The following is a 26904-nucleotide window of genomic DNA, read 5'->3' as shown; positions in this document are numbered from 1 at the left end:
TTTCACTTAATTCGATTTACTTTTTTGGTTAAAGGGAAAGTCATCGGCACGTTTTCACAGCAGACTATACGTATGTATGTATGTATGTATGCATGTATGTATGTATGTATGTATGTGTGTGTGTGTGTGGATGGATGGATGGGCGGATGGATGGATGGATGGATGGACGGACGTACGTTCGTATATTTGTATGTATGTATGTATGGTACGGTGACCATCAGTCCCACTGAGACTGATACAGACTCGATATTACCATCCGATCAGACGTCAGAGAGCTTCACTGGCAGTCAGTGCAACGCTATACAACACAAAACCGACACGAATATTCCTTACATGACTTTCAGCCAAACACCACGCATCTGTAGAAGCCTAACGATGTGTTATGTGTGACGGGTATTTTCAACAATACGTCAAGTAGAACAGTTAACTCTCTCTGGGAGATGCACATCCAGACAAAGACACTTTTTATTTCTCAACCGTTACAAATGTGGTTACAAACGCCTAACAGAGCTTGTGTGATAGATACTTCCCATGTAGCTACGTAAATAATTCATACAACAACATGACTTGTGTTGACTTTCACGTGAACACAACAGACGCAAGAGCATTTTCTCATCGTTTGACAGTATGAAATATCTAAACTCAGGCTAATGCATATGTGTCTGTAGGAGACATTAGCACAAGCAAATTAAAATCAGACTGCTGCTCCCAAGGTGGTTCATTCTTGCATGCCAAAAAGGCACAGGTTCAGTGCCCTCGTAGGTGCAATTTGTTGAGGCTGAGGCGTAGATGTGACTTCAATAATATCCCAGCTGTATCTTGCTAGTATGTTTTAACGGGATAATCCAGCGATCCACCAAGTCACAGATCCTTAACACCTGATGCTGACGAGATCCAGAATCAGGTTTATTATCTCCCTGAATCATGAGGCTGTATCTTATACTGAGAGACCTACATTAGCATTGATCTCCTGCAGCTTATGCTTGTTAAAGGAGGACAAGATGGCATGGACAGGTTCGCTCAATTGGTTTACATGTGCCATCCTATCCCAGCTGTGTAGATTGATGTTCATAACGTTGACCACTGTATTCTTAGGTCCAGGCTGGACTACGTATAGTAATATAGATGGAACATGTCGTTATAATAGTAAAACTACATACAATTCCTTCAGTCTCTGCAGGACAGCTCTAGTCCAGAACTCCGTAGGGGATCGCACCAGCACGATCCCCAATATATACACAATAGGGTCATTTTATTGATATATTTTAGATATATCCATGTATACTTTGAAAGTGCTCTCTCACTTCAGACTTATATCTCCTCGTAAAAGGCGTGGTCTTGAGAACTACTGAGAAGAAAGTCAAGCAGGCATGTAAGCAGTTGACATTCAAAACCGTCACCGAGGATGGATAGGTTAAAGTCTGTACAGCCGCTGGTCAGTGAACAGATTGATCCACAATGTGTGGCCGTGGCAGTATTTAATGTCTGGAGGACTGTACAGGAACTCTTCTGATGAGGATGTTTTCTGTACAGATCCCAGCGAAATGCACCTGAAACTTGAGGATTACCATCGTTACAAATACAATTTTCTCCTTCGTCGTCGTCAACATCATCATCATCATCATGACGATGACATCATCATTCATGTGTCCTTTTCACCAAGACACCATTCAGTTTAACATAATTAGGTTTGATTTGTTTTGTTAAGATTTCAAATAGTTATGACACATGTCCCAAAAGTGAGTGAGTGAGATTTTTCCTAACGCTGCTGCTACATGGGGGCGGTCTGTAAGTATTTGAGTCTGGACCAAGCAATCCAGTGATGATCTGTGTAATTGGAATTACCCATCTACATGCAGTCCAGACAGCGAGTGGGACTTCTCCAGGGAACATTGCCTAGTCGAACCCACCAAGGACTTTACCGAGAACATGAAGGATTCAAGTGCATTCGTCTGTGTTGATGGTTTACGTCTAAGACTGATTATTCACGCGCCAGTTCAAGTTAGTTTTCCCAAGTCGCAATACAGCAATCCGGTTTTGTAACGGAAGACAAAATATATAAAGTGTACCCTGAATAAACTTTACATGTAGGACATAAAAGTAAGACTCGGTGGAACGGGCTGTTAATTATTAAAGCCACATTTAAATGAAAAGTCCTTCTCTCATACATATGGTTACAGTGAATTGTTAGAGTGAGCATAATTTTACGGCGCCTTTAGAAATATTCGAGCAAAATCTCATGAGGGGAACGGAACTCATGTCCCGAAGGAACGCATATGGTTTGAACTGATCTTCAACAAAATATACTTGTCCTAAGAGGCAAATAACGAAATCTGGTCGTCAGGTCCTGCGACTATTTTGATATCGTTATCTCATTCAAATTGCGTAGGACGATCTTCATGATGTTAATAAGTAGATATGATCCTGACTTGATTGTTTACAGGCAGCCGTTATTCTATGGGTATTTCTATGTGCGGTGTCAATAAACAATATGTTAATAACGACGCTAAAATTATAGAGCGGCCGGAAATGCATGCATTAGAAAACAACTAAACTGAGAACAGGGTTAGCTCGAATTCAATGCGACGCCTATAAATTTATAGTTCTTACTTTCCGTGTTTTGTGACGTAGTTACACTGCTTCCGGTTGAAACGGAAGCTTGACACACGCCATTTACCACTGTTCCTTGTGACGTATCAGGCACGGGATTAGGGACACAGGCTCCTTCATGAGGCCAGGCACAGTAGTCTATGCGGTACACAAGACCGGGTTGACATGTGGAGTGTTTTGCAACGCCATTGTCGCACACGTAGTAAGAGGTGTTATCTGCAGGGTCACAGTACGTCTCTTCATGAACCCGGTGAACACAAAAGTTTGGATCACAAGCCAGGCTGAAACGAACAAAGAGAACAATTAGTTACATGGCTGATCCCATTTTGTTTTGATTGTGTTGTAACCTTAGATACATGTATTTCAATTCCGTGTTTCAACTTTACAGCAACCTGTACTACAGGTTGTTCAGCTGGACCTTAGCTACTCTACATATGCATGAACCCGGAGGTCAAATGACATAAACGGATGGACGAGTTATCTTCATTAAACAGGGGTGCAGATATGTACTTATTATTTACAGAACTTGTCCAGGAAAACAACTCTCCTGAAAAAAGCCTATCATTTCATATTTTAACTGAATTGATTTTACAGTCATAAGTTCTCTAGTTTGGTTTACAAACTTTAGTCAGTTGATTTCAGCATCCGATTGACTGCTGCTGCTCGCTGCCTAAATAGGACACATGAAGCCATCTGTAGGTAAATGTTCAAAGAAATTTATGACATCGCTTAGATGTTCTCGACACTGAGATGCCAAAGGACCTTGTGTCGGCTGTTCGGAATCAACCAGCTGTGACAAGGTCACGCAATGTCACGGGGCTTGTATTGCTGAAAATGATACGCCCGGCTTAGGTCCATGAACATTGCTTTAAAAAAGCTGAGATACAGTGATGTACGGGAATACGTACAGAACATCACTGAGCACTGCAGAATGACTGATGAGATAGCACAGTAGCATTGCGTATGTGCATGCGTGTGTATGTGTACAAGTGCTTGCGTGATTCTGAGTGTGTGTGCGTGCGCGTGTATGGTGTTTGTGATTCTCTGTGTATGATAGTTGTTTGGGTCTTTCTCTCTAACTCCCTCCCCTTTCTCTGTCTCCCTGTCTCTCTCTCTCCCTCTGTGTGTGTGTGTGTGTGTCTCTCTCTCTGGCGTTTGTGCAGAATCTTCTGTGTGTGGGTTATCTTTTATAGGAATGTGTCACATAGTTTCTCCAGGGAATAAGATACGTATGATGCTTTATAGATCACATCTTCCTTATTTATTTGCATTAAGTTATTTTGTTTAGAACATGTCACAATTTAATTCTGGACTCACAAAAGTCCAGAAACTCTCCGCACTGTGGCCACTCTCTCACAAGGGATTTGGCAAAAATAAACATGCAGCTGTTATGAATATGAATATGTGCTAAAGATGAAAAAATGAAATTTTTTTTTCGAAAACTCAAAATTTAAAGTCGCTCGTCCATGGGCGTTCAGTAATTGATTTCGTCCAGAATAAATGTTTTGAAAGTTGTAAATGAATGGAAAATGTTAATAAGTATCATGACACAAATTTCAGCTCGATGTAACTTGACTCCGCTAACCGACAGCGATTTTGAAAATCTCGCCCATGGGTGAAAAACATATTGGCCCATGGACGAGAATATTCACTTTCACTGAAAATACATGTTTTTTTCCATGTTTTGCAGTTTTTAAGTAAATGAAAGTATATTTATTGGTGTCGTGACACGAAAATCAGCTTATGTTGACTTAATTCTGCTAATTTAGAGCGATTTAAAAATATCATTTGGCCCATTGGTGAGAATATTTACTTTTGCTCAAATTACATCTTTTTGCATGTTGTGGAGGTTGTAAATGGGTGAAAGTATGTTCATAAGTATCATAATACAAATGTCAACCTATTTTCACTTAATTCCGTTAATTTAGAGCGATTTTTAAAACTCTCGCCCATAGGCGAAAACATTTTGGCCCATGGGCGAAACATTACCTTTTACTCCAAATATATCTCTTCACATGTTTTCGAGGATGTAAATGAATGAAAGTACATTTATGAGCATCATGACATAAATTACAACTCATTTTGACTTAATTCTGCTAATTTAGAGCGATTTAAAAACTCCCGCCCATGGGCGAAATATATTTTTTCACTCAAAATAGATCTTTTTCCATGTTTTGCAGTTTGTTTGCAAGCATATTTCCGAGTGTCATGACACGACATCCAACTCATTTTGACTTAATTCTGCTCATTTAGAACGATTTAAAAACAATCTCGCCCATAGGCGAAAAACATTTGGCCCATGGGCGAGAATATTTCCTTTTCCTCCAAATACATCTTTTGCAATGTTTTGAAGGATGTAAATGAATGAAAGTGGCTTTATGAGTATCAGGACAAAAATATTCAACTAATATTTATAAAAAAATATGCGAGAATAATTTCTTTTACTCAAAATACATCTTTTCCTGTGGTTTGGAGGATGTAAATGAATGAGGATATATTTATAGGTATCATGGCACAAAATGCAACTCATTTTGACTTACTTCCTCTAACTATACAGGAGTCTGCACTTCCGCTGCAAATACATAGTTTTGTTTATTGTTTTGGGGGATGTAGATGAATGAAAGTGTGTTTATAAGTATCACTCCGGTCTTAATTCGACTAACCTCGCTCGTGGACGAAAATATTTTCATTTGCTTGTTTTCTTTATTTTGCAAGCATATGGTTAAAATTTAGATGAAATTATAATGACAAATAATTTCAGTTTAATTTAGTGAGTTTAGTTGGGAACAAGTTTGGAACAGACAATCCAGTGATCAACAGCATGACCATCGACCTGCTCAATCGGGAACCGATGACATGTGTCAATCAAGTCAGCATGCCTGACCACCCGATCCCCTTAGTCGCCTCTTACGACAAGCATAGTCGCCTTTAATGGCAAGCATTGGTTCCTGAAGCCCTGTTCTACTCCAGATCTTCATAGGTCCTGAACGCAGAGCTATGAAGTTGAAGTTATTTGTGAAAGTCCTTACTCCAGTGGCACAAAGACTATGCTGGGACACATTAATAAACAGCGTTGTGAGATCTTTAAACTGTATTGAAATATGTCTTGTCAATCCCACTGACAATCGCCAATAACCACTTTAATATAGAATACATGGTCTGTGGTCCATAAGAACAAATAAGTAATTACAGATCCCCAACTGGGTAATTAAGGAAAGAACTCAAAATACTGTCACTTTCTGTCCAGGACATCAAGCGTCACCAGTCGTGAGCTAATGACCTTGTAAAACCCTCACAAAGGAAACACAAAGCGCCAACACTGTATTTCTTTCTAGGTGACACACGGTATGTTGTCAAAAGTTTCGTTGTTGAATGCATTCTAACGTGAGCAATACCTTACCCTTGGAAAGTGTGCCTACCCAGTAGTTTTAAGTGTACCTACCCAGTTTAGCATGTTTCGTTTTAATATTGTGAGATCCACTTTTACTAATTCTCGTTTGTCCGCCCCAGGTTTTTCTTCGACCGAGGTTTTATAGGACATTCTCCTATTTGTCAGACCAGGAATAGTCTACAATAGGAATAGGTCACTGGCTTGCTTTCTTTACCATTTGTACTAATTAACGTGTGCCTCGTCATGCTCCAGCGCACACAGTGACTTGGTTCGTTTCCAGCGCGACTTCGGCTGCGTTTAATAGTACTTTAGCCAGTTTACTGTATCAGTCGAAATCTTACAATGAACGAATGAATTATAATAATAATTAAGAGCAAGATGTATATGTGAATGAATGAAAGAATAAGAGACACACCACCGCCATCCCTTCCTAAACATGCTAAATAATGCAACACTATCGTTAGATCACATGAGTTAAGGTCAGCTGATTATAGTCTCCCTGGTCAGGCATAACAATTTTCAGACAGTTTTCAACAAACTATCTGATTGACTGCACAGCTACCTGTTGACGTAGTATACCCACATCACCTTATTTTCCTGCGTAATCTTCATCTACATCACCATCCTTAATATAATGAGCAGAGAGCACAGAAGGTCATGTAGCTGTAACCACTGAACCGTGGCGTCTCACTGGAGCAGGCTAAGTGCGGGTGTCCTTCTCTACCTTTTCCATTAATCTTTAAAACATCTAACAAGCTCAACGCATGCAACTTTTAACTAAAATGTGACGTTATACACATCATAAAAGTAATTTTTAGGTATTATTCAGTCAATGAATTATCATTTTATGACATATATATGTATGGCATGTTGGACAGGTATTGAGCATTTTGTGATAATTTACCATTACCATTACCATTTTCATAATGCATAAAAAAGACACTCATTAATCTATCACTGAGTTTTGTCATTCTTTCACTCCGATACGGTCGCTAAATCCCCTCTGATCATAGTATATGGACTCTCCCATACCCAATTCACCTAATCCTGAGAAATCAACCAGGCATGACATACCCACATCACCTAATTAATTTTCCTAGCTATCGAGTAAACAATACATAAAATGGGAGGACACCTTGTTCACTATATGGGAGTGAGCCTTGTAGGGAGTACCCTCACTCTTACAAACCAACCGACTGGGGAGAAGCTGCCGTGTTTGTCGGGGATTCCTCTGGCTTTGCTAAATAAATCGTACATAAACATGTAAAATATTTTGCTTTGATTGCGTAACTACCCACATTAAGACATTGAGACTATTCTGATTTATCGAGTAAAATACGATTGCATAGTTTAGAGATTGAATCTTGGCATATCTTACCGGTTTTGCTAGCATGTTTTGGTGTTTTTAAGTATTTCATCTATTTGTTTAGATTTATTGATTTATTTGTTTTGTTTTTTAACGGCTAGCGGCCCAGAGAGTGAGTCTGCTTTGATAACTGTAAATTTATTCTGACGTTTGACGAGCGGGACATGAAGTGTTGTTAACATGTATGTTATGGAATTATATTATTGGTATGGAGCGGCATTGATATGCATGTTGTGTCACGATTACTTGAAGAGATTAGTTTAAACTATAGATTAAAGTATCAATACTTTGTGTGTAATCTTTATATTGGGCTATGAGGAATACGAAGAATATTCAAGATTGATTTTGCGTTTTCTATCTTTTTATGAAATTTCGCTATTTTTGCTACAGTTGAAAAGATTTACCGTGGCTTCGATGTGTACAGGTCCATGGTTGTGGTCTCTAAGTATGTTAGAAATTATGTTGTTGAGACAGTTGGCACTGTTGGTCTGCAGTCTTTCAAAATTCTTTTCCACAAGATACATTCTCCCTTTTTACCACAAATATATACTCACAATGAACATATAACCAGCATATAACCAGGGCCTGATGGCATTCAAAACCGGTATTGGAAACTGTTTCCCTGTGTCCAAGCACCACTACTTCACTGTTTCAGTTCTCTTGTGGATACATGTGATGTTCCTCCATGGTTCTGCAAAGGTCGTACAATACTTCTCCCCAAAAAAGGAGACTTGACTGATCCCAAACACTTCCGCACTGTCACATGTCTAAATACTCAATACAAATTATTCACAGGGTGTTTGACGAACCTCGTGTCATCTTTTTGCTCGTCCAGTGAGATAATTTACAGAGAGCAGAAGGGGGCGAGAAAGGGATGTTGGGGGTGCAAGGATCAACTTCGTGCACAGAAAATGATTTTGGAAGAGGCTAAAACGTATCATCGCAACCTCTCTATGTGCTGGATTGACTACATAAAAGCAAATGACTCTGTCCCTCATGAATGGATTCTGGAGTCTCTTCAGTGTATTGACCTCCCTGAGCGACTACTTGATTTACTCAAGTCTTTAATGAGTTGCTGGTCGACTCAACTTGAGATGTACTCGCAAGGAGAGGTGCAGACTTCAGAATCTATTCCAATCAGAAGGGGAATTTTCCAGGGGGACTCCTTCAGTCCTTTGCTTTTTTGTCTGTCTCTAAATCCTTTGAGTTTCCTGCTCAATAGGGAGGAAGGTTACCATCTCGGTCCTCCTCAGCACAGATCTCCAACACCTCTTACTCATCTCCTCTACATGGATGACATCGAGCTCCTTGCCAAAGGAGATACCAGTTTGAAAGAACAGGTTCTCCTTGTCGAGTCCTTCTCTAATGATGTTGGCATGACATTTGGACTCGACAAATGTAATACTCTTCATTTGAAACGAGGCAAGGTAAATACTGATGGATCGGTCAAGTTACAAGGGGAAAGAGTTATTGAGCATCTTGTGGAAATCAGGCCTGCACCTATCTTGGAATGCAAGTTCGAGACAAGCTCCAGAATGCCCAGATTCAAGATAAACTTCGGGCTGAGTATAAATCTCGTTTAAAGAAAATCTGGAGCTCTGAATTAAATGCTCGAAACAAGCTCAAAGCCACCAATACTTTTGCTGTGCCAGTCCTTGCTTATTCCTTTGGCGTAGTTGACAGGACAAAACAAGACATCCAGGGTCTTGACCGCCTGACTAGATGGATCATGTCTGATAACAGAGCACACCACCCTCGTTCCTCTCTTAATCGTTTATATATACCAATCAATTTGATTTGGGTTTGATTAACGTGGAAGCTCTTCATGACAGAATTTTATTGTGTACCTTTGCACATATTTATTTATCGGATGGTCCTCTGTTGATGCACGTCAAGACTCATGATGAAAGCAAGGAATTCCACAGCTGTTTTAAGCGTGCCAAGGTTTTGGACACAATTTGAAATATGAAGTTGATTTTGTTGATGGCGATGTACTCCTGGACGGTACAGCGATGGGAGTAAACCAGGTGAAGTCCTTCACCAAGTCTGCCCAGAGTCGGTCCTTTGTGGAGAAGCTGTCTGAGAAGCCATTGCACCGAGTGTACATACAGTGTGTGGAACAGAACAGCAATCCAACCGACTCCTTTGCCAGCATGAAGTCGTCTGGTCTCAAATGTGAAACTGAGGGCTTCCTTTTTGCTGCTCAAGACCAGTCACTTCCCACTCGCAATCGCCAGAATGTGATTCTTAATGAAAATATCAATATGAAATGTCGTCTTTGCAATGAATTTACAGAGACTGTCCAACACCTTGTTAGTGGATGCCCTTCCTTGGCACAAACAGCATATCTTAAAAGACATGATGGCATGGCTCGCTGCTTTTATTATCGTCTTCGCCATGCCTGTGGCTTTGATTCCGAGGTCCATCCATGGTACAACCCTGAACATGTCCATGGCGTCCTGGAAAATGATGCTTTTAAGCTTCTGTGGAATAGGCCAATATACAGCCTGAGGCGAATTCCAGCCAACAAACCTGATCTTGTTCTTTTCGATAAAGCCAATGAAATTATTTATATCATTGAATTTTCTGTCCCTTTTGACAGCAATGTGATTGGCAAAATTCAGGAAAAGCATGATAAATATGCGGACCTCGCCTTTGAAATGTCTCGCTTGCATCCGAAGTACAAGGTCGTCAGGCTCCCCATTGTTCTCGGTGCCCTTGGTTTGGTACCTCCTGATCTCTTGGCGCAGATCAGGAGGGTGCCCGGGTTCTCCACCAAGAGCACAGCCCTTCTGACAATCTGGGTAATGCAGAAGGCTGCAGTGTTGGGGAGCCTCCATATTCTCCAGAAAGTTCTTGGTGGGTTCGACTAGGCAGTGTTTCCTGGGAGAAGTCCCATTCGCTGTCTTTGCTGCGTGTAGAGGGGGCGAGGGCCCTGAGCTGATGATGAGCTTGGCCAGCCTGACTGTGCCAGGATCACCCAAACCGTCTCTGCTGCATTTCTATCTTAATCTGTAAATAATAATAATAATAATATTAATAATAATGAGGGTACTTATACTGTGCAATGCTCCATGCCACTTAGGGGCATGCTCAAAGCGCACACAAAACAGTTAAAAACAACATATCAAAAGACACATGAGAAAAAGGGTCGTAAATACAAGCTTCGAGAAAGTTATTGTTTGTATTGGCTGAAAATGTGTGTCTTGAGGTTACGCTTGAAAGCTTGAAGAGATGGAGCTGCACGTACTTTACGTGGAAGTGAGTTCCATAGTGCAGTTGCAACAGAAGCAAAAGAGCGAGCACCAGAATACAATGTATGTCACAGGAGGGCTTAGAGCTGGTAACAAGACGGGCAGCTTTATTTTGGAGAGATTACAGGTGCTTTATCTGGGTTTTGGAGGTACGTGTGAGCAGACTGTTGCAATAGTCCAATCTTGATAGTATCAGGGAGCGAACAAGCAGAGCCGTGGTGTCTTGGGTGAGTTGGTGGCGAATGCTGGATATATTACGGAGATGATAATGAATAGTTTTGCACAGCTGATTTACGTGAATTTCCATGGAGAGACTGTTGTCTAAGTAGACTCCCAGATTTCTCACAACAGTGGAGAAAGGGATGGAGATGTCTCCAATCTGAAGATGATCAAAGCGACACTTTTACAGCCTGGCAGGTGGACCGAACACTATAGCCTCTGTTTTACTGTCATTCATTTTCAGCATATTTGATGTCATCCATGACTTGACGTCACTGAGGCACAACTCCATGTTTTGCATGGTGGAGGCTTGATTATCCTCAGACAAATCCATTTTGTCAACCAGTTGTGAATCATCAGCATAGAAATGGCTAATGACCTGGTGCTGTGCAATAAGGTGACCCAAGGATTTGGTATACATCGTGAAGAGGACTGGCCCCAACACAGATCCATGGGGTACCCCGCATTTTAGCACTGAAGGAGATGATTGGAGATCACCAATTTGCACATACTGAGACCTGTCAGACAGGTAGGATAGGCACCAGTTTAGAACAGTTCCAGAGATACCAAACTCAGTATGTAGTCGATTCATGAACCTGTCATGGTCAATTGTATCAAAAGCAGACGAAATGTCCAGCATAGCAAGCAAGGCATTGTTGTTGTAGTCAACAGCAGTAATGACTTTGTTCAACACGCAATTCAAAGCTGTTTCTGTACTGTGTGATGCTCTGTACGCAGATTGGTGCTTATCCATTAACTGAAATTTGTTCAGGTGATGAATTAACTGGTGTCTCACAACTTTCTCTAGTACTTTAGACAAAAAAGATAAGTTTGAAAGTGGTCTATAGTATAAATACTGTTCAGAATCTAATGAAGGCCTTTTTATAAGTGGCTTTATCACAGCGGTTTTGAAGCTGGATGGAAAGATGCCGGTTTCCAGACTTTTGTTGATAATACTGGTGATTGTGGGTAGATGAGTGTCAGGAATTTTCACGAAGAACTTGGTGGGTACAGGATCCAAGGGACAAGAAGTTATCTTGGAGGACATAACGATCTTCCTAATATCAACATCACAGACAGGATCAAAAGACAATAGCGGCTGATGTTATTATGTGATAGTTCATATGGATGACGACACGTGCTGCATTTATATTTTGTATTATATGTTGTATGGCTGAAGTATTGATAAAAACTGTAAAACTTGTTCACCAGTCCCAATCAGTGTTTACGAAACACAAAAAAAACACAACATCTTGGAGATGTGTAGAGAAATGGAGACATACGGAGAACAGCAATGTCATAACTGAACAGAAATCATTCTCTCTATTTGTGAAGGCCGTGTGGGATTAGTTAAACAAAGAAATCTAGTCGACCATGCCTCATAATCCTCTAACTCCGTAAACAAACAACGCACCTGGGCTGTCGAAAATTGAAATTTTGTAAATGTTTCGGCCAATACGTAAGGAGGTAACCCAGCGTTAACAATGTGGCGTTAACACACCGGACAAGAAGGTAAACAAAATACGTTAAACAGTACATGATTTAATGTGACCATTATGAACAAGGTAGACAGTCTGATCAGCACAGCTCATTATGGAAATCTCTTGTCTCTGAAACTGGTCCTTGAGACGCTGAAACTTTCTGTCAAGTTCTTTACTGTGGCCATTTGTTACAATATACAGTTTACACTGCTCACAGACCCTTGATTCACGATGATGCCAACTTTCTCGATTACGGTTCGTGCGACGACTATCATTCAGGAATTGGTTCCACAGCTCCATTTTTTCACCGATGTCTTTGTGTATGTGTTCTCCCTCGTTAATTAGAGTAGAGCCGATTCTTCTGCTATTCTTAGGCGCAAGTTCTCCAAGCCTGTCGACACTCACACTCCACTGCTTTTCGACAGTCCGGTTGTGTATTCGATCAAACAGTTGACAGTCCGGGTGTGAACCAAAAGAGGATACTACCATTCGGATCGGTGGATAAAATGGGAATGCTACACCGTATTTACCATAACGAATGTTTAAATCTCATTTTATGTCAATATAGCATCAAAACAAACTAAAATAATGTATTTTATTAACATGGTACTGACTATAGTCGATTCGAATCACTGCTTCACGGTTCACTGACTGCCATGGATGCATGCTTTTCCCTTTAAATGTGCCCTCTACGTGCTTATGAACTTGAACTTGCAATTTCATTTTACCAGTTGGTCTAGAATAATTTTTCAGAACCTTTAGTCTTAAATATGTATTGATGCAGGGGCTCCATATATGTTCTTGTTCATGTCCCTCTCGTCAAGCGTCAGAATAAACTTACAGTCAAAGCAGACTCACTCGCTGGGCCACTAGCAGTAAAAACACAACAAAAACAAATAAATAAATCGAAACAAACAGATGAAACACCAAAACCACCAAAATATGCTCCCCCCAGGTAAAAAGGTAGAGTGCAAAAGTGGCAAAACCGGTAAAGTATGCCAAGATTCAATCTCTAAACTATACAATCGTATTTTACTCGATAAATCAGAATAGTCTCAATGTCTTAATGTGGGTAGTTACACAATCAAAGCCAAATATATCACATGTTTATGTACGATTTATTTAGCAAAGCCAGAGGAATCCCCGACAAACACGGCAGCTTCTCCCCAGTCGGTTGGTTTGTAAGAGTGAGGGTACTCCCTACAAGGCTCACTCCCATTAGTGAACAGGGTGTCCTCCCATTTTATGTATTGTTTACTCGATAGCTAGGAAAATTAATTAGGTGATGTGGGTATGTCATGCCTGGTTGATTTCTCAGGATTAGGTGAATTGGGTATGGGAGAGTCCATAAACTATGATGAGAGGGGATTTAGCGACCGTATCGGAGTGAAAGAATGACAAAACTCAGTGATAGATTAATGAGTGTCTTTTTTATGCATTATGAAAATGGTAATGGTAATGGTAAATTATCACAATATGCCCAATACCTGTCCAACATGTCATACATATATATGTCATAAAATGATACTTTATCGACTGAATAATGTCTAAAAATTACTGGCCGTGGTGTATCTTTTATTCGTTCATTCATTCACATATGTACTTCTTTCTTTTATTATTTCTATCATTCATTCACATATACATCTTGCTCTTCATTCATTCATTCATTATAAGATTTCGATTGATACAGTAAACTGGCTGAAGTACTGTCAAGTACCGAAACTGTTAAACGCAGCCGAAGTTGCGCTGGAAACAAACCAAGTCACTGTGTGCGTTGGAGCATGACGAGGCGCATGTTAATTAGTACAAATGGTAAAGAAAGCCAGCGAGTGACCTATCCCTGTTGTAGCAGTTATACTCTATATACGCTCCCTGGTTGTAGATTATTCTGACAAATAGGAGAATACCCCATAAAACCTCGGTCGACGAAAAACCTGGGACGGACAAACGAGAATTAGTAAAAGTGGATCTCACAATATTAAAACGAAACATGCTAAACTGGGTAGGTACACTTAAAGCTACTGGGTAGGTACACTTTCCAAGCGTAAGGTATTGCTCACGTTAGAATGTATTCAACAACGAAACTTTTGACAACATACCGTGTGTCACCTAGAAAGAAATACAGTGTTGGCGCTTTGTGTTTCCTTTGTGAGGGTTTTACAAGGTCATTAGCTCACGACTGGTGACGCTTGATGTCCTGGACAGAAAGTGACAGTATTTTGAGTTCTTTCCTTAATTACCCAGTTGGGGATCTGTAATTACTTATTTGTTCTTATGGACCACAGACCATGTATTCTATATTAAAGTGGTTATTGGCGATTGTCAGTGGGATTGACAAGACATATTTCAATACAGTTTAAAGATCTCACAACGCTGTTTATTAATGTGTCCCAGCATAGTCTTTGTGTCACTGGAGAAAGTACTTTCACAAAAACTTCAACTTCATAGCTCTGCGTTCAGGACCTATGAAGATCTGGAGTAGAACAGGGCTTCAGGAACCAATGCTTGCCATAAAAGGCGACTATGCTTGTCGTAAGAGGCGACTAACGGGATCGGGTGGTCAGGCACGCTGACTTGATTGACACATGTCATCGGTTCCCGATTGAGCAGGTCGATGGTCATGCTGTTGATCACTGGATTGTCTGTTCCAAACTTGATTATCTACAAACCGCCGCCATATTGCTGGAATATTGCTGAGTGCGACATAGAACTAAACTCACTAAATTAAACTGAAATTATTTGTCATTATAATTTCATCTAAATTTTAACCATATGCTTGCAAAATAAAGAAAACAAGCAAATGAAAATATTTTCGTCCACGAGCGAGGTTAGTCAAATTAAGACCGGAGTGATACTTGTAAACACACTTTCATTCATTTACATCCTCCAAAACAATAAAAATAAACATGTATTTGCAGTGGAAGTGCAGACTCCTGTATAGTTAGAGGAATTAAGTCAAAATGAGTTTAATTTTGTGCCATGATACTTGTAAATATATCCTCATTCATTTCAACCTCCAAACCACAGGAAAAGATGTATTTTGAGTAAAAGTAATTATTCTCGCATATTTAAAAAAAAACTGAATTCGCAAAATTAAATCAAAATCAGTTGAATATTTTTGTCCTGATACTCATAAAGCCACTTTCATTCATTTACATCCTCCAAAACATTGGAAAAGATGTATTTGGAGTAAAAGGAAATATTCTCGCCCATGGGCCTACAGGCGAGATTGTTTTTAAAATCGTTCTAAATTAGCGGAATTAAGTCAAAATGAGTTGGATGTCGTGTCATGACACTCGTAGATATGCTTGCATTCATTTACAAACTGCAAAACATGGAAAAAGATCTATTTTGAGTGAGAAAAATATATTTCGCCCATGGGTCAAAATGTTTGTCGCCCATGGGCGAGAGTTTTTAAATCGCTCTAAATTAGCAGAATTAAGTCAAAATGAGTTGGATGTCGTGTGACACTCATAAATATGTTTGCATTCATTCACAAACTACAAAGAATGGAAAAAATATACTTCGAGAGAAAATAAATATCCCCATGGGCGAGATTTTTAAAAATCGCTCTAAATTAACGGAATTAAGGTCAAAATGAGTTGATATTTGTATTATGATACTACTTTCGTCCATTTATAACCTCCAAAACATGAAAAAATGTAATTTGAGTAAAAGTAAATATTCTCACCAATGGGCCAAATATTTTCGCCCATATGTGAGATGGTTTTAAAATATAGCTCTAAATTAGCAGAATTAAGTCAAAATAAGCTGATTTTCGTGTCACGACACCAATAAATATACTTTCATTTATTTAAAAACTGAAAAACATGGGGAAAACATGTATTTTCAGGGAAAGTAAATATTCTCGTCCATGGGCCAATATGTTTTTCACACATGGGCGAGATTTTTAAAAATCAGTAAGCCTAGTCAAGTCACATCGGGCTGAAATTTGTGTCATGATACCTATTAACATTTTTTCATTCATTTACAACCTCCAAAACATTTATTCTGGACGAAATTAAATACTCTCGCCCATGGGCCTGCCCATTGGCCACTTTTCGCCCATGGGTATGCCCATGGGCGAGCGACTTTAAATTTGGAGTTTTCGAATTATTTTTTTTTCATTTTTTCATCCTTAGCACATATTCTTAACAGCTGCATGTTTATTTTTGCCAAACCCTTGTGAGAGAGTTGCCACAATGCGGAGATCTAGAGTTTCTGGACTTTTGTGAGTCCCAAATTAAATTGTGACGTGTTTTAGTTGTTTTCCATAAAGTATTACACTTTTCGTATTAATTATCAACTACTGAAATGCCAATCAATCAGATCTTCTCTAGCAAAGTTACATGTTCAGATATATGGATCTTTGCCGCCGCAATGAGCAGGTGTTCTTGTACTTGGCCCTCCGAGATTCATCTGACGTTACGCATAGTGGTATTCTTTATCATTCCTAAAGTGTCGCTAATTCAGCATAACTGTAATGAGGAACTCACTTCGTTATATTGCTAATCAACTCAAGACACCCATTAGTGTCATCCTAGTGTGATAGGCAAACCAATGATATGATAGATACATCATGTTTATTATGCATAGACGCTGAAAGCTTTGACAAAAGAGAGCGTTATGGTGGGTAGTTACGTATTTCAACCGTAACACAGTACAAGAGCATTCCCCACTTCGTATAATGTCAGCAAACCGTGCTCAATCAATCACAAAGTTGCAGATCCGTAAAGATCCGGGGCTGAATTGATCTTCAGCAAGCCATGTTTGCCACAAAAGACATTTTGCTTGTCGAAAGCGGAGATGTGGATTGTGTGGTCAGGCTCATGACACGTCATCGATTCCTAGCTGCTCAGATCGATGATCAGGCTGCTGATCACTGGATCTTCTGATCCAAACTCGATTATTTACAGAGGTAGAATATTGTTGAGTGCGGCGTAAAACCAAACTCACTCACTCAAAAAGCAGCAGGATTAGAGTGTGATTAGCACCAAGAAAATGGCTGACTCAACGTCAGTCAGTTACATGACACCGCAGGTGACACCCGGTGTTAATCAACTCACCCACACGCTGCCCAGTTTCATAGGGACCAGTGACTGATGTCACACAAAGATGACTGACGTAGTGACGTCACAGTGATCCATGATTCACCAACGTCACACAGTGATGACTGCGTCAGTTGCGGCTTGCAATATGATTCACTGACGTCAGACAGTGATCACTGACACAGCCATATGACGATCAGTGTCACATGGGGAAGTCACATAAATGGCAAAACTAATGGGATTCACACACTGAAAATATATGCTGCATGGACGTGGCATGCGGATGCTTGAACCAACAAGCTGCCACACCTGCCCGTGAAGCCTGGAAATGTTGCTACTTGTTCGGAGCCTGTCCTAGATCAATCAAAGGAATAATAAAACAGTGCGTAAATTTAAAGAAAATTAGCGACCACTAACTATTTATAGGTAATTTGGTGACCTATAAATACTCACGTTTGGGCTAAGATACCATACCGCCATATAGCTGGAATATTGCTCAGTGCGACGTAAGGTTAAAGTCTCTTACTCACCCCAAGAATCCAGTGATGGACATTGTGAGCAAATATCCAAGTTAAAGAGCCTGTTCTCCAGATGCTTCCAGGATCATGAATAGATTGTGGACAACCCCATCAAACACAGAAACGCATTTTGACTCATTTAACGCATTTAAGAGTCATAGAACTCACATATTCCCAATAAATCCCATCATTCTACTATGCATAACGGCAGACATGCATTGGTCGACATTCGAGTGTCCAGTGACGGTATTATGGCAAGTACCTTGAAAGGCATTCTACCAGGTCCATTTGCATCTAAACTGACATCTGGTACACACCCTATCCCGTATCTCAACAGGACGGATGCGATATTTCTTATACAGTAGAAACTTTAATTTGTAGAACTGTGGAACGTTTCAACATGTTTTACTTCGTTGTCTTACCATTTTCGTTTCTATTGAAACATCTTTTTAAAACAACCCGTGGTATTCATACAACATATGCCAGAAGGATCACGGGAAGGTAGCAGAAATAGGATAAGAGGTGTGGACGTCTTACAGCTGTTTTTGCAGTTAACATCCAAAGCCACTGTACACTTCCGTGTTCCTCCCAAGCCTGTGAAGTTTCGGGTTAGAATTGACTTTCGACAACCCACGCTTTTGGTATGAAGCGACTAACGAGATAGGGACGTTAGGTTCTTGATATACTACTGCATCGCACTTGAATTCATCAATGCTCATGATTTCGATCTCTGGGCTATTTCGCCCAGATTCGATTTTTCACAGACCGCCGCCTGGGACATTACATCAAGCAGCAAAAAAACCCCACTTACCTACAAACTATCCCTACAAACACCAACACCAAACTGAAGAAAGCCATCCTTCCTCACAGAATCCTTTTAAACGGAGTGTTATAGTACTTATGCTTGCACCACCCTAACTTCCTCTGTGTTCCAAGGATGTCAATAACCAATTTTCCATCTCACTAAGCAATGAACACAAACAGACTGCATCGCTTCTACCTGGCCTCAACTGGTCAGGAGTCCACAATGTGAAACTTATGATCCCGACACTGTGAAGAAACAGCCACCCTTGTCCTGTTGCAAATTATAGAATACCAAAGTTACTGCTAATAAAGAATTGATTACTGGTTTCAACAGTGTTGTGTTTGCTCTCTCTGTTTTGTTATATACGAATGTGTTCCGAATTATTTGTTCACCACAATTAGTCCATGGAAACGTCCATTTGTTCATCCCCTCGAAAACTACTATACACTCACAATCTACAGTCAGATCAAAATCATGTAGATAAGACTAAACATTTTTCTTAGTACAAACTCCTAAGACATGCTGACATTGCTGCATCTGTACCCTCAAAATTATTAAAATCCATTTTCGTTCTCGCTGAATTGAAGTGTAGGTCACTTTTTAGCTCGTACCTACTGTGCCTTTCTGGTAAATAAAACATCCTCTGTACATGGGGTTATCCTAGCAACACAATCTGAAAATAATTAGACAAAACGCAACAAAAGTGCATAAAAGAAAAAAAATCAAAATCAATGTTTGTGTGCTTATTCCTAATCTATAGAGGGCGGGGACACATATATACTAAATATACACCAGATATATACTAGATATTTGCATAACGCCGATATCCAGTTAGCCAGTTCAACTGCTCAAGGGCGCTTTTGTATTTCCCTCGATCATTGGAAGTTTACTGCACGTTGCTGTACCCGCAACTAGGTGTTTGCACGTATTCATTTGGCCATCATCTGGTCATCTACCAAGGGATTCGCGGGTTCCTTTAAGGGCACAGGGTTGTGTAATCCACTCTAGGGGTTGTGACAATGCTGAAAGAGTCTGCACACAAAGTTGACTCCAAGTTAAATAAATATAAAACCCACTCTGTTGTTGGTCTGGAGGTTCTCATAAAGAAGACACTTATTGAATTCATTCAAAAATAACGTCTAGTTTGGAACACTCGTTCGGTTATGTAGTTTAATATACAATTGTGAAGTCCATTTCAGCAAACAAAACTAAACAAAACACGGTAAAAGTAACAACAGTTAAGTTCTAAGAGATCAATACCACAATTAACACGGTAAAACAGCTGTTAACAAAGACTTCAGGCGCTAGCACTAACCAGAACTTCTAGAATATGAAGGCACTTGACCTAAAGAGTAACTCGCGTCAATAAAGAGTTACTGCCTAACATCGTTAATATCAGAAAGATTCTTACCGAAATAATGCCTATCAAATATGCTACCTAAGCCAGTACATTTAGCTCATAAACACTAGGAGTAAGTCAGTACAAGATTCAAAGGGTGACTACGTTTCGACATGACCACTCATGCAGTAACACAACAGCTGTTAACGCGTGGCAATGCTTGGGACTTGCCACTTTCAGTTATTTCTGCAATATCAGGGCAGATAACACCACAAATGGGATTCACACATTGTACATCGGAGGAGGTGGGTGTTCGATGTAACAACCTACGCTTTAGAATGGACTGTCACAGTGGCATTCCTTTTCTTAAGCATCTACACGTCTCATTTTCCAACGAAACCCGTGCATTCTCGAGTCAGAACTGATCTGCAACCACCCTTCCTAATTGTAAAAGGCGACTAATGCGATCACGTTATGACATCACAACTGAATACAACGATGATCACACTGTCTTTCACTGGATGTCCTGGATCAGACGCGATTATCCACATACTCCCATAATAAAGCTCGAAGACTGCTGAATGCGACGTCAAACAACAAACAAACACTTACCTACAAACTATCGCTGTAAACGCCAATACCAAACTGAAGAAAGCCATCCTTCCACACAGAATGTTACAACAACTTATACCACTGTCATCCTAACTTGTACGATGAAGTTTCAGGATACACAGGATTGATTTCCTATCTGACTCAGCAATGAAAGCAAACATGTCCTATCGCTTCTGGTTTGTTTTACAATCTGAAAGGTATCATGGCGCCTCGCTGGTAACCAATAAAGCCGGTTCATCCTCTGAGGAGCAACACAACAAAAGCCATGGCTTGCTCGATCAAACAGAGACTTAACTGCTAAGCAATTGATTACTTTTTCTGAAACTAAAGCATGTTTGCAGTCTCTTATACTATCATCATATTTTGAATTATTTGTTCATAGCAATTAGTCCATGAAGACATACGTCATTCATCCTCTCGAAAACTGCCTTACACTCACACTCTACGGTTAGAACCAAAGTCACGTTGGTAAGGCGCTCTGCTGGATTTCTGTTGCGCATCTCCCGCTATCGGTGAATGTTATTTCCCACGACAAAATATCTATTCCTGGTGTAGACTAGCATAAATGCAATAGGAAAAGACGTTCAATCTCAACATGAAGTTTCTTTACAATGTTTACAATTGCTCAAAAACTGTTAAACATTCACGAATAAAAATGCTTCTAAAGGCTGACCATAAATCATGCAAGGATCGTAAAGGGGCCCTAGCCGTCGAGGATGATGTTGCCTTTTCTGGCAGTTTGTGAGATTTTGGGACCTTATTTCATTCTTTTCATACGGCAAAAGATGTCGACAAGTTTTGCTCAAATACTATTAAAGATACACGAATAAAAATGCTTGTCAAGACTGAGCATAAAAAATACAAACAAACAAACAAAAATAACTTATGTTGACAGTTATACGCCTCTTTCTCAGAATCCACAAGAAGCTATATTAATGTAACCTAGGACCTTTAGCTCAGAAGCACATGGGCAGCTATATTATTTACTAGTGAAAATACGTTTGGAGCTGACCAGCCAGGAACGCTATGACTGGTTACGCCTTAATGTGTCAACATGTTTCCACCCGGTGAACGGCCACATGATAAAGCAATACGCCCTTGTCCACGTGGTCCTTTAAATGTCCAATTTAACTGTCTTCTTTTAGAAACAGGAAAACTAGCACAGTTAACCCAGGTAGTAAACCCAAGATTGAAATGACTAGTGGAAATACTGGAACCAAAATAGAGAGCCGACATCATATGTAATATAGGAAGAATGGCCATAAACACGTGCGAGAAGTCTGCATGACATCCGATAATCCTACTATAATCCCACTATAATCCCATTACTGCATGAAAATCAGTAAAATATCTTCAGCATATTTATCTAGACCTGGGTAGATCAAATTGCTACGAAATACATATTTTGGCAATTCTCAAATGACTCCATAATGTGAATGAAGATGCCCATCTCTACCGTGTGGTTGCAGTGATAACGTGCCGACGCGCTTCCGAAGTCAACCTCAAAGAATCAGGTTTCGGCACAAACTCGAATCTCACATAATAAATAGAGATTATTAAGCAAGAAAGGGTGTCTTTTAGACTTATACGAAACGTGTGTGCAATTCTGTATTGCTCAACAGCGAGCGAGGGCAACGCATAAATTGCACGAGTGCTCGGGAGTAATAGTTTCTTTACTATCTACTTTATTTATGTACATTTTTGTAGTAAAACTTGCTAAGTAAGTGTGTTGGCTCTCTTCACAAGCGTGTCGTTCAACTGTTTATAATGACGTCACAGACGACGAAATACAGACACAGTTGTGTCCTGGTAAATGTTATACTCGGCGTCGTTAAGGAAGGGTCAAATGATGTACAGCACATATATAGAAATGTTTCCCAGAAATAACAGAACTAAGAGCTATGAACTATGCCATCATAACGCTGAATGTGTTGACAGCCGTGTCACATCATGACATACAAACAACAAGTTCAAACAGCGCTAGCAAACATAAGCTGAATGGACCAAAATGAAAATAACAAATATGGAGCACTCAGTCATTCGGGAGACACGCGCACCTTGTTCTCATGCTCCTAATCAAGTTCATAAGGCGTCTGAAACCACATTCTATTCCTCTGCTAGAGCTCTACTTAGTCCTGAGAGATCAACTGGTGTTGGGTGTACTGTCCTCCATTTTCCGTGGATTGAGCAGCTTGAAAGTGCAAATCATTTGCATTAAGTGGCAGGTGGATTTCTATAGCTTCCAGTTTGAATGGAATATGTCTCATTTGCAACAGAATGTATGTGACTTTAAAGATCGCAATACAGATATTTCAACGGTATTGTATGTTTTTTCTTCCATACTGCTAAGAAAGCTTGTAAAACATTCTGTTGTATATATTTCAAACAAAATCGTGTAAGACATGGTTTTACTTATACCCTGGCCCTTCGATATTGAATATATAGAATACCTGATACTTCAAAACTTTCTTTGCAATGAAGATCAATACAATTGTCCATCTTATTTTCCTACCAGGCTTGTGACGTTTCGGGATAGAATTCGTCTTCAGCCACTCATGCTTTTAGTATAAAGCATCTAACGGGGCCAGGTGGGTAGCATCCGTGCCATGCTATTGCATCGCACTTGAGCACATCGATGCTCAGGATGTCTATCATTGGATTGTTTTATGCGGCCTCTTTTGTTTACAGAACATTGTCACATTACTGGTAAGTTGCTGAGCGACTGCAAACAAACACATTCCTACAAACTATCCCTACAAATACCAACCCCAAACTGAAGAAAGCCATCCTTCCACACAGAATTTTTCTAAACGGAACCTTAAAGTAATTATGTCTGTGCACGTACATAATTGATTTTCCATCTCTCTGAGCAATGAACGGAAACAGGATGCACCACTTGTATCTGGTTTCAGTTGGTCAGGAGACCACAATATGGAACTTATTAACTCATTGCGCTGTCCGAATAAAAAAAAGCCAACCTTTGTCAATGCTGATAAAGAATTCATTACAGTTTTTTAAAACTTTCTGTGTTTGTTCTCGGATGTGCTTTGTCGTTGTGATCTCCAATATTTGTTCATCGCAATTAGCCCATGAAGACATAAGATATTCATCCTCTCGAAAACTACCATATACTCAAACTCTACCATCAGACACAAATCTCAAAGGTAATGATCTCTTTCTGACTTTAGTTTCGTATCCCCCACCTACGCAGGATGTTCATTCCCACGTCAAATAAGGAAAACTTTCCCAGTCTCCAGTTCAGGGAGTCTGTGTCGGACTATTTCAAATATACTTGTCTCCCTGCAAACTCGTAGCAGTCAGGTGAACCTGATCTTTGTTTCCGTTTAAATTCAATAATCTTCTCAGAATCGATATGCGTGTATATCTCGTAAATATACACGTAAATTGTACACTATGTTCAAGGTCATATGCAAAGCAAAACAAAACTTTGCAGAAGTCCATACATTTCGGTATGGACTCACAGAAATAAATGATCAAAACGCACATTCAGGTTATAAAGCTGAAAAATAACGAGGTGAAAAAAAGCCCACGAAATCAAACGATTCACTAATTTCCTCCAGTGCTGTGGGGAAAAGTGGTTTCAACAGCATGCAAGTTCAACGATTCACTAATGTTTCCCCAGTGCTGTGTGGAAAAGTGGTTTCAACAGCATGCGAGTTCAAACGATTCACTAATGTTTTCCCCAGCGCTGTGGGGAAAAGTGGTTTCAACAGCATGCGCAGTGATTAGGTTCGCGAGGCTTGAAACGGGAAGGCGACTCGTAAAAAGACAGCAAGTGATGCGTGCAAGGATTATCGCTGTTGTCGATGTTGGAGAACAAGAGATGTTTCTAGTGATTGCAAGCAACTTGGGTCTGCAGTAATAAATAAACGCTGGTCCCATACATTCAGATTTACAAATCAACTTGAAAACTGAAATGTTTTAATACATGTCTATGGAAACAGCAAAATATATTGATTGTGACAAGCTGACAAAAGTCCATGACTGGTTTATTGACACCTATGTGTCTGCCTGTCTGCTAATAACAATATGCAATACACCACTTCAGTCGCTGACCAAACGCAATTTGAACTCAGCACCTATCAGGCTATACTTCATAAACAGAATACACTGATTTATGGCTCGAGCACCTGTGTTCTGTCTCTGTCACACTATGTAAGTACACAGCCAGGCAGGTGTGATACTTGTACACATGACATGTTATTATGTCTATGAGTTGCAAACAAACAAACAAACAAACAAACCTTTCCCGGATGACTGGACCGGACGGAAACCGGTGCAAACTCAGATTGTCAGTTTTAAGATCTGCTTTGTACTTTGACGAACGGTAGTTTCCAGCAAGGCAGTAGTGCACCATTTCAATATTTGTTGATCGAACGGAAATTTAGAATGCATGTATTTATAAAACCCAACATCTCTACAGATATTATTTATGGATAACAACTTCCCCTACTGTATATGATGCGACGTTTCGGTATGGATTCTTATACCGTTATAACTCTTGCTTGACAGAGGTATAGGTTGTTACCCATAAAACATCTTGCTTTTTATTACTCACCATACTTCTAAAATGCCAGTCAAACAGATCATCTCTATCTACACACAGTGAACCTTCTGCATATCGGCAAACGAATCAGCCTTCGTTACAATTGCGTTCAGTTGCGGGGTTTGGTCTCCCGGGTCCTTCGTTTCAAGGGAAGAACACCAAAGTACAAAATATTGTACTTTTGATTCGCGATTGTACACATGTACGCATATATATATGGCGATGTATATGATATGTCAAGAATAAGTGATAAAATTATAATTCTAATTATGTCTGTATGTATTCTACGACTAAAAAAAGTTTTGGTTGCATGTAACCTTTGAAATGAGTTACATTATTAGTTGTTTATATACGATATATATATATATATCCTTCAAAAAGCTGAATCATTATGTCAATGTGTGAACTGAAAATATACGATTATGGAGTAGGGGCACTACAAACAGGCTTCTCAATCTGTACATTTGTACGTAGTGCTGAACCACTATGCTGTCCACAAAAAGACAATGTTTGTTGTTGTTACGTTGACAACTACACTGACAGAGTCACTCTACTGTGACTCGGCTCGAAACAAATTAAAGTTTAGGGGATAATAATACATTTAGGCAAACCAACCCGTTTCACCGGCAAACCTGCCTCCAGTTAACCGAAATAGTGAAGGATAAAATAAGAACCACAACAAGAAAAGTTTTAGAATTGTGTTATACTTAAGATAGATAAACAGTTTTACTTACAATGGATAACAAGCATAGATGGCACCCTATTTTCTAATAGGCTAAAGTATGAGGACCGGCAGTAACTCAAGGAAGGACTGGACTATACAGGATATACCTTAAAGTATAAAGGAATACCAGGGTAACAAAAATATAAATGCTGCGGAGATTTGGGAGCGAGTTTTCAACCAAACAAAACTCACAAAAAGCTATCTTAAGCTCAACAACACCGGATTATCCTAAATCCTAACCCCACCTCCGACTTAGCAAATATCACCCGGAGAGTCCATCCTTCGCTAGCCACTTCAGTCGTCCATTGCCGGTTCCGGTCGGTTCGTCCTTTTACTGACGGTCGGTCGGTTTCTTCGTTTTTACGACCCCTTCTAGCAGAGCTAATTTCGGGGTCGGGGTCGTTCCATGCTAGCGGTTAATTGGAGTATGGAAAGGAAAAAAAGAAGAGGATAGTGATATAGGCGAAGTTAAAAGAAACGACCCAAAAAAATGATAAAATGTGTCGGGGAGGGGTAAGAAGTGGGGTGGGTTTGTTTTAGGATGGGGCTATGGGGTTGATGTTGACGGTCGATCGGTCTCTTCGCTTTTTCGACCCCTTCTAGCAGAGCTAATTTCGGGGTCGGTTTGTTGATGTTGACCTCTGGCTAACCCTATTTATAGCCCACTGGCGGACCTCGGAGGGGAACTGCCGTAGCGAGACTTCGGTCTTTTGGTGTTGACCTTTTACAAGCGAGAAGTGTGCTTTTGAAATTTCAGATAATTACCGAATAGGGTGCCATAGGATAGCAAAGTATATATAAAGTATATATGTGCATACAGCTGACAACATCCTCTTTACATAAAAATAGACATAAGAAAACATATCAAGCGGAAAGTGCAGTTAACTGACTTCAAACTTATAATACTGGGTTGGTACACTTTAAATTCCAACATTTTCATAATAGTAGTGTACCAACCGTACATCAATAA

The 26904-nt window shown here is 39.9% G+C and overlaps 1 protein-coding gene across 1 annotated transcript; it reads right to left on the bottom strand.

The window, feature by feature from the left end:
- Positions 1 to 535: 535 nt before the first annotated feature.
- On the bottom strand, positions 536 to 20712 carry LOC137282351 (uncharacterized). The gene is made up of 3 exons (XM_067814097.1): positions 20644 to 20712; positions 2611 to 2891; positions 536 to 1556 (listed from the first exon to the last, which is right to left on the bottom strand). The coding sequence occupies exons 1-3, from the start codon at positions 20688 to 20690 to the stop codon at positions 1312 to 1314; spliced, it is 573 nt and encodes a 190-aa protein (XP_067670198.1). The 5' UTR covers positions 20691 to 20712; the 3' UTR covers positions 536 to 1311.
- Between the last annotated feature and the right edge of the window lie 6192 nt (positions 20713 to 26904).

Source organism: Haliotis asinina, chromosome 4 (assembly GCF_037392515.1).
Source record: "Haliotis asinina isolate JCU_RB_2024 chromosome 4, JCU_Hal_asi_v2, whole genome shotgun sequence".
Taxonomy (NCBI): Eukaryota; Metazoa; Mollusca; class Gastropoda; order Lepetellida; family Haliotidae; genus Haliotis; species Haliotis asinina.
This window is presented reverse-complemented; position numbering and strand designations above follow the sequence as displayed.